General features: G+C 39.7%; 1 protein-coding gene across 6 annotated transcripts in view; it reads left to right on the top strand.

Moving 5' to 3' along the window:
- tjp1a (tight junction protein 1a) overlaps positions 1-18,837 on the top strand; it is a 46,703-nt gene extending 27,866 nt beyond the window's left edge. Inside the window, exons 12-30 of one of the 6 annotated variants that reach the window (XM_026319714.2) lie at positions 13-121; positions 221-440; positions 1,587-1,771; positions 2,094-2,189; positions 3,216-3,242; positions 5,109-5,191; positions 6,205-6,415; positions 7,376-7,476; positions 7,563-7,913; positions 8,851-9,102; positions 10,282-11,106; positions 11,217-11,299; positions 11,452-11,628; positions 11,788-11,894; positions 12,531-12,784; positions 13,123-13,277; positions 13,358-13,578; positions 14,087-14,230; positions 17,070-18,837. In XM_026319714.2, coding sequence (XP_026175499.1) covers positions 13-121; positions 221-440; positions 1,587-1,771; positions 2,094-2,189; positions 3,216-3,242; positions 5,109-5,191; positions 6,205-6,415; positions 7,376-7,476; positions 7,563-7,913; positions 8,851-9,102; positions 10,282-11,106; positions 11,217-11,299; positions 11,452-11,628; positions 11,788-11,894; positions 12,531-12,784; positions 13,123-13,277; positions 13,358-13,578; positions 14,087-14,230; positions 17,070-17,164 — 3,696 coding nt within the window. In that variant the 3' untranslated portion in view covers positions 17,165-18,837. The remainder of the gene's footprint in view (positions 1-12; positions 122-220; positions 441-1,586; positions 1,772-2,093; positions 2,190-3,215; positions 3,243-5,108; positions 5,192-6,204; positions 6,416-7,375; positions 7,477-7,562; positions 7,914-8,850; positions 9,103-10,281; positions 11,107-11,216; positions 11,300-11,451; positions 11,629-11,787; positions 11,895-12,530; positions 12,785-13,122; positions 13,278-13,357; positions 13,579-14,086; positions 14,231-17,069) is intronic. The other 5 variants (XM_026319718.2, XM_026319717.2, XM_026319716.2 and 2 more) reach the window with 5 other exon arrangements.

The following is an 18,837-nucleotide window of genomic DNA, read 5'->3' as shown; positions in this document are numbered from 1 at the left end:
TGGCATCTGTAGGTGAACAATGTGGATTTTGCTAACATCATCCGGGAGGAGGCCGTGCTGTTTTTGCTGGATCTCCCAAAAGGAGAGGAACTTGTAATTCTGGCTCAGAAGAAAAAGGATGGTGAGTAATCTTAACTGTGAAGTACTAGTTCCTGGCATTTAAACCAGTATTTATGACAGGTTGCTATAATCACCTCTGTTATTTTCTGCTTCTATTCAGTGTATCGGAGAATAGTGGAATCAGATGTGGGTGACTCGTTCTACATTCGGACGCATTTCGAGTATGAAAAAGAGTCACCATATGGGTTGAGCTTTAACAAGGGCGAGGTGTTCCGTGTAGTGGACACTCTGTACAATGGCAAATTAGGCTCCTGGCTCGCCATCCGCATTGGCAAGAACCATCAGGAAGTGGAAAGGGGCATCATCCCAAACAAGAACAGGTGAAATATGTTTCATGTCACACCTTAAATACCTGTGTAGCTTGTTTTGGTACCTTATGAATTGGCAAGGGTGGTGTCAAAGTAATAGAACTATTGTGATTGATCAGTAAGGAAAATTTGGGGTGTAGGTAATTTATGTTTACGTAATTTTATTACTCTTTTTCCATATATCATGTTTTTATTGCCTGCAATTTTTGTGTAATAAATATATAGGGCTGTAAATAACAATAAAAACAATAATATAACTTGGATGTGTTTATCAAGCAGAGTATATTTAACACATCAACAAAGTATGTGAAGACTTTCTGAGGACTGTGTCTGAGAGGTGGTATAAAGTACACCATAATGTAGCCAAAAGTGCTGTTATCCAAGCCTTTCTCAACAGACTCCAGCAGGATTAACCCAGACTTCTCAGCATGCAATTTTACATTAACCATTGTAAAATATATCTGACCTCCCTCCCTTGACATCTAAACTAAATATAAAACCATTAAATTACCCTCAAACTTGAAGAATGTTTTTAAAAACACACATCAAAGTAAGCCCACTATTATTCAAAAACACCTGGGGCAAGTTCTTCTCCCTGTAGGTCTAAAAGCTCACTCATCTTACCCCTTACCTGTGTTTGTTTTCCAGTCTTTATATATAACTTTGACCTGTAGTGAGCTGATTACATTTGTAGGAAATAGACATTGCAAAAGATGGCCTTTTTCATAAATCCAAGGCTTGCAAATCTAATGGTGCATACTGTGTCAGTGTTTTATAAAGACAACTTCTGTACTGCAACATCTCAGCTTATTTAGTGTTATATGCTAGTATAAACATAACAATAACCTTTGTAGTTGTCTTATGAAGATAATTCAAACTTATTCAGTTTTTGTGTATATCAACATGCTGGCTACTAATACTAATACTTAACTATAAATGAGATTGTACTAGTCCTCAGTATTTTCAGTTGGCCCAAATATAATGGCTAATAGTCATATACAGTTCAGTACTATACAAGAGTGTTACAGTATTACTACCATGGCTTTTCTCACCAGACCAGTAGTAAGCTGAATGCAGAATACTAGAACTTATTGTCCCTGACTGTAGTTTTGACAGAAGTTCCTTTCATTTAGCTCACTCATACTGTTCTCTGTGCAGGGCTGAGCAGCTATCCAGCGTCCAGTACACTCTACCAAAGACACCAGGGGGTGACAGAGCAGACTTCTGGAGATTCCGGGGATTGCGAAGCTCAAAGAGGAATTTACGGAAGAGCAGGGAGGACCTGTCAGCCCAGCCAGTTCAGACAAAGTTCCCTGCCTATGAGAGGGTGGTGCTGAGGGAAGGTAAGATTACAGAGGGCAAGGCAGTTGATGCAACCATGTATAATACTTTTATACTTCAGTAGAAAACAGATTTCAACCTTAGAGATTAAGAAACACAAGTTTGTCCCTAGTGCTTGTGAAGTTAAGTGAACGTACCAATGGTTAGCCATAAGTTATGCTTTACAAAGAATGTGCATTTGTGCATTTATGAATGATATAATGTTATATAAACCTAAGATTTATTGATTGTAGTATGGCATATATCTGATCTAAGGCAGTATCATCTGTGTTGTATAATGCTGATCTTTGCTAATCTCCGTGACATGGTCTTGCTTTTGTACAGCTGGATTCTTAAGGCCTGTGGTTATCTTTGGGCCGATCGCAGACGTAGCCAGGGAGAAATTGGCCAGGGAGGAGCCAGACGTTTTCGAACTAGCTAGTAAGTAATCAAGTACCCATCTCTGTACTAATATTATGCCTTGTGTTGTATGCTGTTGTGTGTTAGATTGCTAGGGTACCAGACATTTAATTTACTCATGCAGCAGTCAGTATCCAGTAGATGTTAAACTTACTGTTGGATCAGTACCTTTTTGATGGCCACTACATTTTTAAAATCCAAATGTTGCTTTGCACATTGCTGAACAAACCTGCAGAGTCTGGAATTATAAGGTACAAGAAACATAAGGATGTGTAGAGATTATGCTTCTGGGATATTTTAAAGATATTTTTTAACTTCTCTTCATTTTGACTTGTTTAAGCCTGAAATATAACAGATTTTATTAAGTGTTTCAACTCAGAACAACTGTTACAAATTCTATAAAACATATCTATTTCAATATGTATTTGGTGATTATCATATCATGAGAGAATAGCACAGTAATGGGGGATGTATAAGTTCAACATGTAGTTACAAACTACTGAAGATTAGACTCAGTAAATATTGGTATTTTTTTTCCTTTAGTTTTACTGCTTGTGTAGTGCTTTTAACGTCCAGCAAATAGTCATGATTTATTGATACTAAGCCACTTAACATACATAAAATCATTTTTATATTGACTTTATTAATCCACTCCAGAGTCCTGTTACTATTGTAGTTTTTCATAGTTTAAGTAGTAGTTCAGTTAGGTCAGGTTGTATCTTTTTTTTTTTTTTCTCCCCCCCCCGTTCATTCGAAGCTTCTATCTTGCTGATTTCTTTTGTTAATCTTTCACTCTGCCATACTCAAGCAGAGCTGCATCCTCCTTTTCATTTCAGTTTTCATCTACTATCTTTAATGTGGTTTGTTAATGTGTGGTGTGCAATTATTTTAACACTCAGCACTGAATTTCAATTACATGCAAAAACACACACAAACACCAGTGCAACCACATAAACATTCAATACACACGTACACAAAGTGATTCCATTCCTTGATGTTTATTTGCATGACTATAGTGATGTTTGTGTAACTGTATTTTCTTTTCAGAAACACAGAAACAACAAGGAAGGGAAAGTATGTCATTTAGTGCAATTTTTGTTTGTTTTATTTGATTCAGTGAATGTCAGACAATCTTTAAACTAGTGTTTTGTGTTTAGCCGCTTATTCTGTAGATATTTAAAGAATAGCCATGGCCTTGTTAATGCATAAAGGGGAATAGCACTAGAGTGAAGCGTTGCATCACAGTAACAGTCCTCTGAAACTAAAGAAATGTAATATTATACTAACACACAGATAATGCTCCTCACAGTGAATTGGAGATGGTAGTAAACTGAGACATCATGAGACTTTTTGTGGGAAGAAATGCTACTGCTCAAACTGCACTTGATTCTAAACTGGCATAATTATCAATAAAAACCACATAATATTGAAAGAAATTTTTGTTACTTCAGAACAAATTACATTTTGCACATATGAAGCCACTTGAGAAAGATGTCAAGATTCTAAAACCAGTGTGTCTAATATGAACAATGACACTTGTCATTCTTTACTGTTTACACACTTTAATTCATTATAGAGCTGTGTGTCAGTGTGATATCTTCTGTAGTTACACTCAGCGGTATTCCCCTCCTAAATACAGGTTGCAGTATATAAAATGACAACACGAAGGCAGCATGTTAAACTGTGCAGCTTAATACGCATTGGAAACTAAGATTGGCGTTGTGCTCTAATAAACATAACAAATTAAACATTTTTACAGTGGAATGGAAAAGTTGCAAATGAGAAACTATATGTTTAATTGCTTGGCTAGGAATGTTAATTTGTATATCTTACCTTAAATTACACAACAGTACAAACCTGGTAGCACATTAAAGGTCCAAGCCCTACAAGTTTTTTTTTTTTTGTTTGTTTTTTTTGTTTGTTTTTTTTTTTTTATATATATAGAATAAGAATTTGTTATATACTGTTAATAGTTAACAGTTGGCAACGAAGAGAAGTAAGTGCAGGACCAAAATAATATATTATAGTAATCCATGAATTGTTGGCTCAAAGTTCAAACTACATTTCAGAATGAGTTTGCACTACAGCTGTGACATTTACCACAGCTTGGGTGTCAGATGTTATTCAGAGCTGTTAGTGGTGTGTTGTGTGTCTGCAGTAATTGAAGTACAAAGCCATAAGTGCCAAAATCTAATGGATAGACACAGATCTTTCAAATTTCAGAAAAGGGACATTACTGAATCACAACTCTTACTGTTTAAAATATTCTGCTGCACATGCTTGAACCTCTGCATGCATGGCTTTATTTATCTTTTTCAAATAAACTTCTTATTGTTTTTTTAGAGCTATGACCAGTGTTTGTAGAGTATGATCCTATTAGAAATGAAGTCTGGTCCCAGTTTAAGTCATTACTACTGAATATTCTTGTGAAATGACTGTTCACCTTCGAACCTTGTTTTACTAGGCAGGAAACCATCGCTTATCTTTGTTTGAATCATAAGCCCCTCTACACATCTTGGCTTAAATCCCTGAGGCTTACAATGACACTGTATTATTAATCCCAAATGACCCTCCTGCTCTTGTATGTGCATATTTCATGTCAGTGTTCCTAACATAACACATTTCCTGCACCTTCATTTGGTTACATGCAGTTGCACGTACACGTTCATTACACACTGAAATTCATTTCCCTAAACCTACCCAACATACTGTACCTAATGTCTTTTGCATGAATTTGCTGCTGTTTTCATTTTGTAGCTGTTTTCATTAACGTACATTTGTCCTCTCCTGTATGGAGATTACTGTTCTGTATATAACAGCTCTATTTATGGGAGTCGACAACTGCACGTAATAGGGATGTCTAATTAGGGCACATCCTATGTTTATTGTTGTTTATCACTTGTGTTGATGTGATACAGTAACTCTATTTGTCTTCTCTAGAGAGTGAACCCAGAGATGCAGGAACTGACCAGAAAAGCTCTGGCATCATTCGTCTGCACACCATTAAACAGATCATTGACCGAGTGAGTGAAAATAAATATACACACACTTCAATATAAAATTACAACGATGGAGATAAATAGTCTTCGACAAATTTGTTATGGTAATAAAAAGATTGCAGCAGGCCACAATAGAATGCACAGCTCACTGCTGCCCTCTGGTGTACTGCACATTTTAATACAGTCAAATGCCTGAACCTCAGCAAAGTCGAGAATTCAATGGTGTTGGCCAGACAGTGCTTGCTCTATTTTTAATAGCTTAGGGTGTATTCACACCTGTGGCTCATTTGCTTTGTTCCAAATCAGGGGGCTAAGATACATTGTTGCGTTTTTCTTTTGGGTCGTTTGTGTTCACAGGGTAACAGTCCCTAGCGGTCTAAAGTTGAAAAACAAATATCATGTGCGAACCAACTGTGCTCTCCTTGGTCAGAATTCTTACTTGGAAGGAGAAGGAGTTTACCCGGGAATCTATTCAGACCATTTCAGAAGGTGGCGGTAATGCACCATACGTTGTTAATAATAATAATAATAATGATAACAATAATAATAATAAGTTGTTTACCTGGGAAAAATAAACATAGGGCATCAGCAGCATATGTGGCTAGTTTGTTTGTTTGTGTTTATCTGGTTAATGTACCAGTGTTCGCTAAACAAGCAAAACAAAGAAGAAAAAAAAAAAAACTTTCTTTAGTTCTTCTATTTCTGCTTCTTTTGTTTTTGGTTGACGGTTGTCAACGTGGTGCATTACTGTTCTCTCTGTTGGAGTGTGAAGCACAGTTATGAGTCTGTTGTCCCATTTGCTACGTCGATTATGTTCATGTGGCGATCTCGCCCCGCTTGTTTTATTCCACATCCTAGCGCGATTGTTGTGTTCACATATGCCCAAACAAACCCATCTTTGGGGTTAAACACTCCCTGTTTCGGAACAACTGCTCAGGTATGAATACACCCTTAAACTTCAGTAGAGTAAATATTTGACATATGCAAAATAAACACATCAACAACACATTTCTGTCTTTGTTTTTTTGTGTATGAAGGACAAGCATGCAGTGCTGGACATCACCCCTAATGCAGTGGACCGTCTGAACTATGCTCAGTGGTATCCAATTGTTGTGTTCCTCAACCCCGACACCAAGCAGGGCGTCAAGAGCATGAGGACCCGCCTCTGCCCTGAGTCTAGGAAGAGTGCCCGGAAACTCTATGACCGAGCCCTCAAATTAAGGAAGAACAACCAACACCTCTTCACGAGTGAGTCCAGTATAAGCGGGGAGGAATAAACGGGTGTGAGTGATAGAGCTTTCACAGGGGTTGGTCACATGTCACAGACATCTGATGATTGAGTCTCAAGTGTTGAATATTGTGACTACGCTGCACTTGTAGTTACTGGCCTTGTTCTGTCAAACCTCTTACAAAAGCTTGTTCAGCACTGACCATCACACAAGAGCACCCACAGACTGCGTTTTCCAGCATGCACTCCTCCTGTTAATGGACGTAGTGTGCTTTAGGAGTATCTGTTGATATGGATATTTTACATGTCCTCCCAGCTCACATTTAGTTGTTGCCATGCACATACATTTTTCACAAAATCTTCTATATTTCAAAATTAGTCTCAAAATTCTCAAATTGGGATTGAAGCATTTGAACTGGGGGAAAAAAAACGGCATTGAAAAAGGTATTAACACTGAAAAAAAGTTTTTTTTTTTGTTTGTTTTTTTTTTTCTTCAAAGACCAAAGTTTTTTCTTTTTTAAGGGACAGTCATGATTTTCAGACACTATCAGGGTTTGTAAATGGCAAACTTTCACTTTTTTGTCACTATTTTGTCATTGAGGGGAGGGCTCTGAGGGGCAAGTGTTATTTTTCAGTGCTAAAGTTTAAAGTCAGTGTTCTAGCTCCATACATACAAACCTATTCTTAAGAACACTTCAGTCATATGTGTCCCTTTAGTATCAGTGCAGCTACTTTCACATTTCACATTCACATTTGAGCAGCATAGAACATTTTAATTGCAAGAGCAACTTAAGAGTTACTCACAGGGCCCTTGCAGACAGTCGTGTAAGAGTGGAAGGGGATTTATGGATTAGAGTGCATGTCTAAAATAAACATTTAATTATACTCTGATTGTACCTAATAATTATTACTATTGTTGCTACTAATTTGTTTGGAGAGATGTTTTTATTCTGTTTTTCCCTCCCTCTTTGTGTATTCAGCAACCATTAACTTGAACAGCATGAATGATGGTTGGTTTGGAGCACTGAAAGAGCTAATCCAGCAGCAGCAGAACCAGTTGGTGTGGGTTTCAGAGGGCAAGGTAATACACATACCCACGTAGACAGCCAACCAATCACATAGACTGAAATTCTGAAATCTTCTCTCACTTTGTTTGTTCTTTTTTAGGCTGATGGGGCAGCTGAGGATGACCTGGACATCCATGACGACCGTTTGTCCTACTTGTCAGCACCGGGCAGTGAATATTCCATGTATAGCACTGATAGCCGTCACACCTCCGACTATGAAGATACTGACACAGAGGGTGGAGCCTACACCGACCAGGAGCTGGACGAAACACTGAATGATGATGTGGGTCTACCCACAGAGCCTGCCATCACCCGCTCCTCTGAGCCTGTTCGTGAGGATCCGCCTGTCATCCAGGAGCCCCCAGGCTACGCTGGCTACTCACACACAGTGCAGCCAGACACCCTGAACCGCATCAACCCGGCTGGGTTCAAGGCACCAGCGCCACAGCAGGTAGCGTTTCTGAGAGCTGCACATCTTCCGTGTTGTCTGGAGGCCTGGATGTGCGTTAGAAAGGTTTTCGGGAGGCGCTAATGAAGGCTCTTTGTTTTTGCAGCTATTCTGTCTATTTACAGTATCAGTGGCAAAGTGAAAACCTTTGTGGTCAGATATTTATCACAATCTATAAATATTATATATATATATATATATATATACATATAGTATAATATATCATTGTTATTATATATTTATATATTAATTATACTTATTACGTCAATTGCCACTATGCGTTTATTGATGGATGTTTTTGAGTGGTTTTTTTTTTTTTTTTTTTTTTTTTTTTTTTTTTTTTTTTTTTTTTTTTGAAAAGGAGAAGAAAGGAGAAGAACTTGAAGTTTTACTGTTACTCTTGTACTCTGTATTACCAATCTGTCTTATCGGTGTAACGTTGCTGACATTGCTGGGAAAAGAAATGTCTGTACCAGTACTCACCTATGTGCACATCCTACTTTTGTCAATGATACAATGACAATGTGATGCCAGAAAGTATTACATGCATGCTGGAAATATCAGTGTTAATCTAGTGTAACTGTGACATGTAAGTATTCATAACTAATTGGCTGTTGTGATACCCAAATCTAAACATTTCATCCCATGATGTGAACATAAAAAGGGGAACAATTAAATGACTGTGTTGCAATGGTAGAATTAAAATCAAATTAGTATCCTATAATAATCAAAAGTTGTCCTGCTGCTAATTCCTAGCACTCACATGCAATCCGTTGCTACAGCTACTGTTAAATGTGGAAGTAGTGATTGGCTATTTGTCAGTGTAAGTACAAGTGAAGTGCAGGTTGTTGTAGAGGGGCTCTGAAGGTAGTAGAACTTTTTAGTACAGCGCTGTAGTGTCTCAGCGCATGTTATTAAACATTTCTGAACCACTTCACAGAAAGCAGAGGCCGCTGCCATCCCTAGCATCCCTCTGCAGCCTGAGCCCCTGGCTGACACAGTGCCCCCTGCTGTCGACGTTACTGTAAAAACTGTAGGGGGTCTGAGCCCTGACGAGGCTCCTGCAGCTCCCCACAGCCAGCCAAGCCCCAGTCCAGAGGTTGGCTCACTTAGGAGGCCGACCCCTGAGCTAGCCCCTCAGAGCATCACACCAGAACCTCTACAGTCGGGACTGGCCAGTTCCGAACCAAAGGTATCCATCCGACCGTCTCTGGACGCTCCGTGACCCGGCCCAGCTCAGCTCAGCCTGGTCTGGCCTCCTGTGCTGCTGCTGCTTCCTCTCTACCTACCTCCTACTGCCACGCTACTGTCTCTCTATCTCTCTCTCTCTCTTTCTCTCTCTCTGCTTCCACACTGCATGTCTGCTGACCCCAGTGCTGCCCAGAAGAGACAGAAATGTGTGGGTGGGTGTGTGTGTGTGTGGTGGGGGAATGTTAGTGTGAGCGTCAGAGAGAGTATGTATGTGCACGTGTGCACGAGTGTGAACAAATGCTGGTAAACAACAGTGGGCTTGGAGGTGAAGACTGCGCCTATTGTGCCTACACTGAGAAGAGCAGTGGAAACCCTGCAGCTCTCACTGTTGGTTATCCTCTTTGCATGGCTGCAACATGTTTGCCTCATTCTGTTAAATACTAGAAGTACATCTATTTGTGTTGTATTTATCAGTACAGATTCAGTGGATTCCTTGTAAAAGTAGCCATTCATTTTCCAACCATTTTGTTTGAAATGTGACCACGGCTGAGTAACAAAGCTAAACAAGAAATATTTTCAGCTGGATGGATAATTAATGGTTACTTCTTAAATATCAGGATTTTCAATATGTTTTTTGTACAATGTGTCTGTGCTTGTAATGTTTAATATTATGAATGTTGCCTCTATGATTGCATCAAGACAGTGGGTAACATTTCCTCTTGTGAATGCAGCAGTGCATATGTGTCTCGTCACAAAACCGCAAATTTTTTTTGTCACATTTTTTAGATTTTTGTAAATAAATAATTTACCTGTTCACTTTCACATTTTGTCAAGACAAGAAAAATGGATCCTGCTGTTTTGATGTATTTTTAACAAATTTAATTTCACTGTTTAATTTGAAGCTGCGATGGTTCTGTGGTGTTTTTAAGGTGCAATGCTATGTTGCGATTTCTTTTCTGATCTAAAACACTGTAATATCTGACCAGTAACCCCTCCCTCTCAGTTTCTCTATTTCAGGTCTTTCCCTTCTCATTTCCTCTTCTGCAATTCATTTGCAATTCAACTGACTTGTTTTAATATTCTCCTCATCCTTTAACTGATTTTATTGCATATATTTCTATATGCCATTGAATCCTGTGCATTGTTTTGACTTATGCTTGGTTTTTTATTTGTTTGGCAGATGTTTCAGAAGGATCCCTATGGCTCTGACAACACAGGGAGAGTCAGTCACAGCATGAAGCCTGTGACTTACAACCCTCAGCAGGGATATCACCCTGACCAACAGCCATACAGAGATTACGACCACCCACCCAGTCGGTATGATGTCAGCAGCAGTGGAGGTGGTTACCCAGAACCAAAGTATCGTAACTTTGACTCTATCCCACCCTACGACAACAGCGTGCCTCACTATGACCAGCAACAGTGGAACCCTTACAGCCAGCCTCTGCCTACTGCCAATTCCCAGGGCTACAATTCTCGTTTGCCATATGGTGAAGGCCCTGACTCCCAGTATACCCCTCCTGTCCGCTATGACGAACCCCCACCTCAGCAGGCATTTGATGGACGGCCTCGCTATGGTAAACCGACAGGCCCGGCGGCTGTCCGTTATGATGATTTTCCACCTCATGTTCCAGGGCCTGAGGTGCACTATGACCAGGATTCTCACCTGAGCACATACCCCACAGCTTCCCGCTCCCCAGACCCCGCTGCCCAGCGGCCTTCCTATAACCTAGGACCAGCAACGCAACAAAAAGGCTACAAACCTCAGCAGTATGACCCTATTCCTGTGAACTCTGAAACCAACCCCACACCTCCTCCCAAAGCAGAGGCCCCATCACCTTCCCCTGCTGATGCACCAAAACCTGCACCTTCCAGGGACGAGCAACAGGACGATGACCCTGCCATGAAGCCACAGTCAGTCCTGACGAGGGTCAAGATGTTTGAGAACAAACGCTCTGTGTCCATGGACAGAGCCAGAGACATAAATGATTCAACTGGGAACAGGGTAAATGTTTTAGCTTTGTAGATATTTATACTGTACACATGCAGTTTTAGTAGTTACTAGTGTAGTTAAACCACAGATTTCTTACTGAGATTTTGCTTTTGCTCATTTAGGCAGCTGATTTACCTTTGAAAGCAGGTGGAGTAATACCCAAAGCAAATTCTCTGAGCAACCTGGATCAAGAGAAGACCTATAGGTAAGCGTAGTGTTATTCTCACCATGGTTCTTTGGGGTAATACTGCAAAAAAACACTGTGTAATTAGATACTTTAATATTGACCAGCTTGATGAAACATCCTCATTGTCACCTTGTATTTTACCTTTTTTCTGTTTTGTCAAATCAACTCAGAGCCCCAGAGCCTCAGAAGCCACAGTCGAAGGCCGCTGATGATATTGTGCGCTCCAACCATTACGACCCAGATGAGGATGAGGACTACTACAGGAAACAGTTGTCTTACTTTGACAGGCTTCAAGCTGGCCCCAACAAACCCCAGCCTCAAGCACAAACAACCCACAACTACCCCAGGTGATGCCCACATCCATCCACAATTCCAAGCACACGGAATATAAGTTTTCATTTTTCATTTTGGGCTTTTCTATATTTGTGTCCTTGTCATTTCTACTGCGAAACTCAAAATGGTGTTTTTTTTTTTTTTTTTTTTTTTTTTTTTGTATTGTGATACAGGATGGAGTCAGTGGAGAAACCAAGCCCAGCAGAGAAAAAATATGAACCAGTTCCCCAAGTGACACCATCTCTACCACCAGCTACACTGCCCAAACCCTCCACTGAAGGTTACATTTTTTTCTCTCAAAGGAAAAAAAATTGTATTCAGGAACTTAAACATATGTGTATATGACATATTTCACTGCCAAATTCTCTGAAACACCTTTGGAGATGGCTTATGGTAGACACATTCAATTCACGGGCAACAGCTCTGGTGGACATTCGTGCAGTCAGCATGCCAGTTGTGCGCTCCCTCAAAACTTGTGACATCATATGGACATCACTGTGCTGTGTGATAAAACTGCACATTTTAGAATGGCCTTTTATTGTGGCCAGCAATAAGCCTAAGGCACACCTGAGCAATAATCATGCTGTCTAATCAGCATCTTGATATGCTACACCTGTGAGGTGGATGGATTATCTCGGCAAAGGAGAAGTGCTCACTAACAGATTTAGACAGATTTGTGAACAATATTTGAGAGACTTTGTTGTACATAGAAAAAGATCTTTGAGTTCAGCTCATGAAAAATGGGGGCAAAAACAAGTGTTGCGTTTATAATTTTGGACAGTGTATATATGAATCGTGTGTGTGTGTGTGTGTGTGTGTGTGTGTGTGTATATTATACTTAATACACACATGAACACAACAACTCAGAGACCCATGGTATAGACCTCTTTTGCTGATACTCATTGCTCTTCCACAGCCAAGCCTCCTGCCCGAGAGGACACTGTTCAGTCCAACTTCCTGCCTCATAAGAGTTTCCCTGAGAAGTCTCCAGTCAATGGCACTAGTGAACAGCCTCCAAAAACTAGCACTGGTGCTCCACCAGCAACCAACTACAACCGCTATGTGCCCAAGCCCTACACCACCTCTGCGAGGCCTTTTGCACGCATGTTCGATAGTCCAAAATTCAACCACAACCTTCTGCCCAATGACAAGTCTGAGATTGCGCCAAAGGTAGGCACCCTGTGGCCAATGATCGTTTTAACACAGTATACAATGCAAACAGTTGGACAGTGTTCAAACAAATAGATGACATAATTAAGGTAAATAATTAATGAGCCAGAAAATGAAAGAAGTCCAATTTGAAATGTAAATTATTCTATTCAGTAAGCTGTTGCTGGGAAAAAGTTCAGGTTCAGTAATGTACTGATCAATATCACAACCTGAGCTTCTGATTCATTCATGTAAGAGCAGCATATTGCCTTGTGAATAAGTCTATGTGATTGGCTAATTGTCTGTGTATATGTGAATTACTGCGTACAATTCTTGACCCCCCTGTGTGTTTGGAACAGGGTCGGACCTCCAGCCCAGTCAAGCCTCAGATACCTCCGCAGCCCCAGAATACCGACCATGACAGTGGCCTGGACACTTTCACACGCACTGTGGAGCACCACACCAAATACCAGCACAACAACATCAACGCCGTGCCCAAGGCCATCCCTGTGAGGTAGGGGACTCAGTCTCTCTAGAGATTAAATCAAAGGTATTCTGTTCAATGAGAGTGACAGTAAGGTTATCTGTCTCCAGCCCCACTGCCCTGGAGGATGATGACGAGGAAGATGAGGGCCACACAGTTGTTGCAACAGCTCGAGGTATCTTCAACAGTAACGGTGGTGTCCTGAGCTCCATTGAGACCGGCGTCAGTATAATTATCCCACAGGGTGCCATCCCCGATGGTGTGGAGCAGGAGATCTACTTCAAGGTCTGCCGAGACAACAGCATCCTGCCACCACTCGATAAGGAGAAAGGTAACTTATCAAAGATGGAGGCATGAAGACACCACCAAGTTCTCTTTATACATATCTGAATTTTTTTGGATATTTTATTTGGCTAGTAAAAATGTCTTTCTGTTTTGTTGGCATTGTAAGATATATGCTGGATCTAAAGTAGGATTGTGCAGATATTCTACAGTAGCAATGTATCAGATAACAGTATAAAAGCAGTTGCTTGTGATCAGTCTACACAGAATTATTAACTCCAAATGCGACAACTGACACTGCACTATATAGTCACTTTCCATTCCTCTTGTTACGTTTTATAACAGCTGGATCACCAGTGATCCCCTAACACCCAACCATATTGACTACTTTTCTAGCATAGATGCCTGCACAAGGAATCAAACCCCAAGCCTACAAGAACTGTAGAGAAATTGCATTTTAACAAGACCTGCTTGTGTGTGTTTATACTTTAATAATCTGAATAAATGAATAGCTAATATAATTGACTTATAACATTGTTCTGTGTTTGTGTTTACAGGAGAGACTCTGCTCAGCCCTCTGGTGATGTGTGGACCTCATGGCCTCAAGTTTTTGAAGCCTGTGGAGCTACGCTTACCTCACTGTGCGTCAATGACCCCTGATGGTTGGTCTTTTGCTCTAAAATCCTCCGACTCCTCGTCGGGTATGCTGTGCTCTCTCTGTTCTTCTGGGGTCATTTGGGCTGGCTGTGTGACTATTTGGGGATTGTGGGTCACTCTTTAATTTGATTTTACCCCTAGTTAGTTTCCCTTTTTATTCCAAAATCACCTCAAAATGTGATGATTTATGTATTACCACAATGCATGAGAATCAATCTAGGGGGAAAATCTGGCTTCTTCTGTAATTATGACCTTAGGTTGATTTATTTTCATCATTTATATTTGGTAACTCATCCACACAATCTCTCATTTGCTGTATCACTGGTTTTCTTTTTGTGGTCTTTATTCATTTCAAATGCTAAAATTTCAGTAGTTATCTCTTGGTTTGTCTCTTGAGTTACCTTAACAAGCTTCTCTTATTTCATTTAACATGCATGCACCAGATGCTTGGCTGTACCAACATCTAATTCGATCACATAGTATCACAGTGCATGCAGCTCTGCTAAAAGTGATTTTCTCACATAGCCGCCCAAATCCTGACCTGAAGAACAGCTTTTGTAGATCCTCTGGAAACTGGGACGCTGCCATAATCATGACTCCCTGTCATTATGATGCATAAAAATTCAAAGTTACTTGAAAAGACAAATTGGTACCAAGGAAAAGCGTAGACATTTATACTTAGTTTGCTACAGGTTTTTTTTAATTCATTTATCAGACTGGTCTCACTCACAGAAAAGAGAGTGTGATTAGTGATAATGGATCAGGGGGAAAAAAAATATGCAAACATAAACTGTTCACAGCATTTCTTGGCTTGAATACCTTTTGTGAGATCTGTATTTATATTAACATTGAGATTGATCTGCAGTATATTGAGGACAGAAATGAGATAAAGGAAGCTGCAGATTCTAGTAATGGAAATCAAGACAAACTGCTTGAAGTAAGTCACCATTTAATTCATAATATAACATAGCACACAAACTACCATTTATTAAAAAGCTTAGGCATGTACAGATATTGCAAGAAAGTAAAAGACCAGACCAGAATTGAAGAAGGTTAACTCACTTGGACTGTCTGTTTTTTATGTTACCCTTCTCATACCCTGACTTCAAACATAGGAGCAATTTTGGCAGTGGTGAGGATTATCTGCTAATTAGCCTCATTTTAAGGATGAGACGGGGGACTGAATGAGATGTCCACTCACTCTGTTGTCCTGCTGAATTGTGGGAGGATTAACAGGCTGCGTTGTAATCCTCTTATTTTAGAGCAAGGTCTTCCTCTTGCCTTCTCCCATCTTCTTCTGTGGTTTCCTTCTCACTTTGCTTCCTTGCTTCTCTTTTTTCCCTCCTATGCAACTCTCTGCATCTAACTGATTCTCCGCCATGTACAATTTGTTAATCTGTGCATCACTTTCCTAATTTCCAGGTTGAAATCAGAACCAACGTGCTACAGCTTAGTTTACACAGAACTGACTCCTGTTAAGAATTTGATTTGGAAAGAACATGAGACTGTTATTTTGCTCATATCTCCTGCTTTATGTGCACTACATGATGCCAGCAGCGTGATGCCAGCAGCTTTGCAATATTTCACTGGTCATCTTTTAGTGATGATGTCCCTAAAAACCTAAAAACCTAAACTATGCACCAGCAAAAGGCAAAAAAGAGACCATCACATTTACGATTCAAAAAAACTGGTTTAAAAAGTCAGTGACCTTGGAAATAATAGTTTAGCAACGTTCTTGATCTGTTTACTGGAATTTTTCAGGAATTTTCAGACACTTCTTATGGGCTTCACCAGCAGATGGAGCCAACTCACTAGTAAACTTTTTATCAGCTGAAAGCTTTCTCAAATTTACAGTGATTGCACATTGTGCTAAAAATCTTGGGTTAAACAATTTTCTTACACGTTATAGATAAAACAATTAGATAAAAGTTAATCATATAAAACTTTAGTTCCAGGGTACACACGGTTTCTTCTGGTCAAAATAACTAAATGTAAATGTTATTTAAACATCTCCACAGTGTACCTTTATCGTCTTTGTTATAATCATGTTCTGGGAAGAATTGGACTTAGCAACTTGCTGAGTCAGATTCTCCCCAAAATTTATTTCTGAAATATTCAAGATTGCTGAATCTGCTTTGAGAAATTTGAAGGCTGGTTGCATGAACATTTAATACACCTTTGGCTTAGTCTGCATTTATATAGGAATTTTTGCAGTTTGCTGGCAATGAGCTACCATGCACTGAGAACAATTTGGGCTTTGGTCTCTTCCTCGCTCGACCTCCCAAGTCACAGTCGCCCTAGTTCTGTAATAACACCCACCCACAACCAGCCAGGGAAATCAAACACGTAAGCCTAAAAAATGTGAGCCAAGTGGTCCACCTAATGAAGCCATGTGTGACAAAATTAAGACCTTTATCTTCTTTAGCAAAAAATCAGCAGCTAATGTCAATGAGTCGGCTGTCGCACATAAAGTCAGCCTGTACTGTATTGATGGGCTGCTGCCAAGCTGCCTGTGCTTACTCTGATGGATTACTGGAACTTTCCTCTTGGCACAGACCTGTATGTTTATAATTCCAATTACACTGAGACTTCATAGTGACTGATGTGTAATTTGTTGTCAACAAGGGGCCAGAGACATTCAATAAAAGCATGAAATTGCTTTTACTAGTCTCTTGCGTTATTGTGCTTGGATATAGGCCACAAACATGCAATAATCACTTAATGTAGCTTGCAGACAATAGATACAATCAAATTCTGCAGTCAGTGCTGTGGTATAAACAGGATTTTTCCATTCAATGGTGCATATGAATTGCACTGAGGCTTGAATTTTTCCATATAAAGCAGCTGTATCACTACCTGCCCCTCCGATCTGTCTCTCCCCAGGTGACCCAAAAAGCTGGCAGAACAAGTCTCTCCCTGGGGACCCCAACTACCTGGTGGGAGCCAACTGTGTTTCTGTGCTCATTGACCACTTTTAAGGACAGATCAGCAGGTGTGATGTTGCTGAGTGTGAAACCATGGTGGATGAAATGAAGAGTACAGACACACGTGTACACACACATACACACACACACACACACTCACTCACACTCTCCAAGCATACAAACACGCCACATTATGGAGAATGAAGAAGGCCCAGTAAGTGCAGTTTACTGCTCCCGTGGATGAAGACAAGAGAAGTTGGTTACAAGCTGTTCATTAATTTGCCCAATTCCAAGTTTTAATGTGAAATGAGACCATTGATGCAGACCCCATGCCACTGAGGATTGACACTATATATGGGGCAATGATTGATGTAATTTTTACATGAATATAGGTAGGTGGCTTTTGAGGCAGCGTACGTTTCAAAATCTGTGTCAGTATATGTGTGCTATATATGCCTACAGTATATATAGTAGTATAGAGATTTACTAAAAATTTACTCATGAAGTCAGTCGTGTTGTTTTTCAGTTTTGGTGACCAAATACAAGCCTTTCTGTATGTTTTTACACATTGAGGGAATTTTAATGAAGGTTTGAGACAGGCAGACGTACTATTAAACCAGAGATGGTGACATTTGCAAGTATCTGTTGAAGAAGTTGGCAAAACATGAGCTCGACATGAACCCAAGCAGCACACTCTTAAAGATGTTCTTCCTTTATTCTTCTTTTCTTCTACAGTAATACCTTGTAGCTTATTTCTTACAGAGTATCTCGTCTCTCCTTCCAACCTGAGGGAGATCTATGCATGTTCTTTACTCAGGTCCAGTAGCCTCCTCAGTTCCTTCCTTACATCTATTTCTCTCTCTCTCGCTCTCTTTCTTTCTCTCCTTTCTCTCTCTCTGTTTCTCTCTCTCTCACACACCCTCTCTCTCTCTCTCTCTTTCTCTCTGTGCACTTTTGCACTCACAAATAAGCAGTGATGCCTTAACTGCAGATTATTCACTTTTCATTAAAAAAATAAGTTATGATAAATTATGGTATGTCATTTGTTTTGCCATTTTTGAACCCACTGTATAAATGAACTTGGGTTTAGCACACAATAACAGTTGATAAAGGATAACGAAGGTATGCTCTTCTTTTATCAGCTATGCATTACTTAAAGACAACACAACCGAAAAGAAGTGGCTGTAAATAAAGCAAGTATATTGCCTTGTTTCTTTTGTTTGTAAATGAAATTTTTTTATCTTTCTTTTTTGTATAAAACTTAGAGAAAACATCTTTTAAAAAGTGGAAAAAAGTGAACATGGTTATCTTTGTATTCTGGATATACCCTCGAGCCTTGGAACTTATAACCTAAAAATAAGACATCACACCTTTTCTACCAGTATATTCGCACTATGTTACAGTCACAAACTGGTCTTTTATGGGTATTTGAGGATCAGGAAAGAACTTGGGCTAAAATCCATTTAGAACATGTTCTTTTAAAAGGGTGTGCTCTCCAAGTGTCCCCCTCACTTGCTTGTGATACTGGATGCTGTGTTGTGTGCCCTTAAATGTATTTTTGTACTAATAGACAAAATATTATGTATGGCACACCAGTACCATTTTATTTTTAGATATAACACAGCTTTAATTGGGTATTAGCTCTTCACGTGTGGCTGACTTTTTTTCTCCTCTGCAACACAATTTTAAGTATACCAGTGCATTAATAAATAAAGTCATTTTTAAAG

The sequence above is a fragment of the Mastacembelus armatus genome, chromosome 3, assembly GCF_900324485.2.
Source record: "Mastacembelus armatus chromosome 3, fMasArm1.2, whole genome shotgun sequence".
Taxonomy (NCBI): Eukaryota; Metazoa; Chordata; class Actinopteri; order Synbranchiformes; family Mastacembelidae; genus Mastacembelus; species Mastacembelus armatus.
This window is presented reverse-complemented; position numbering and strand designations above follow the sequence as displayed.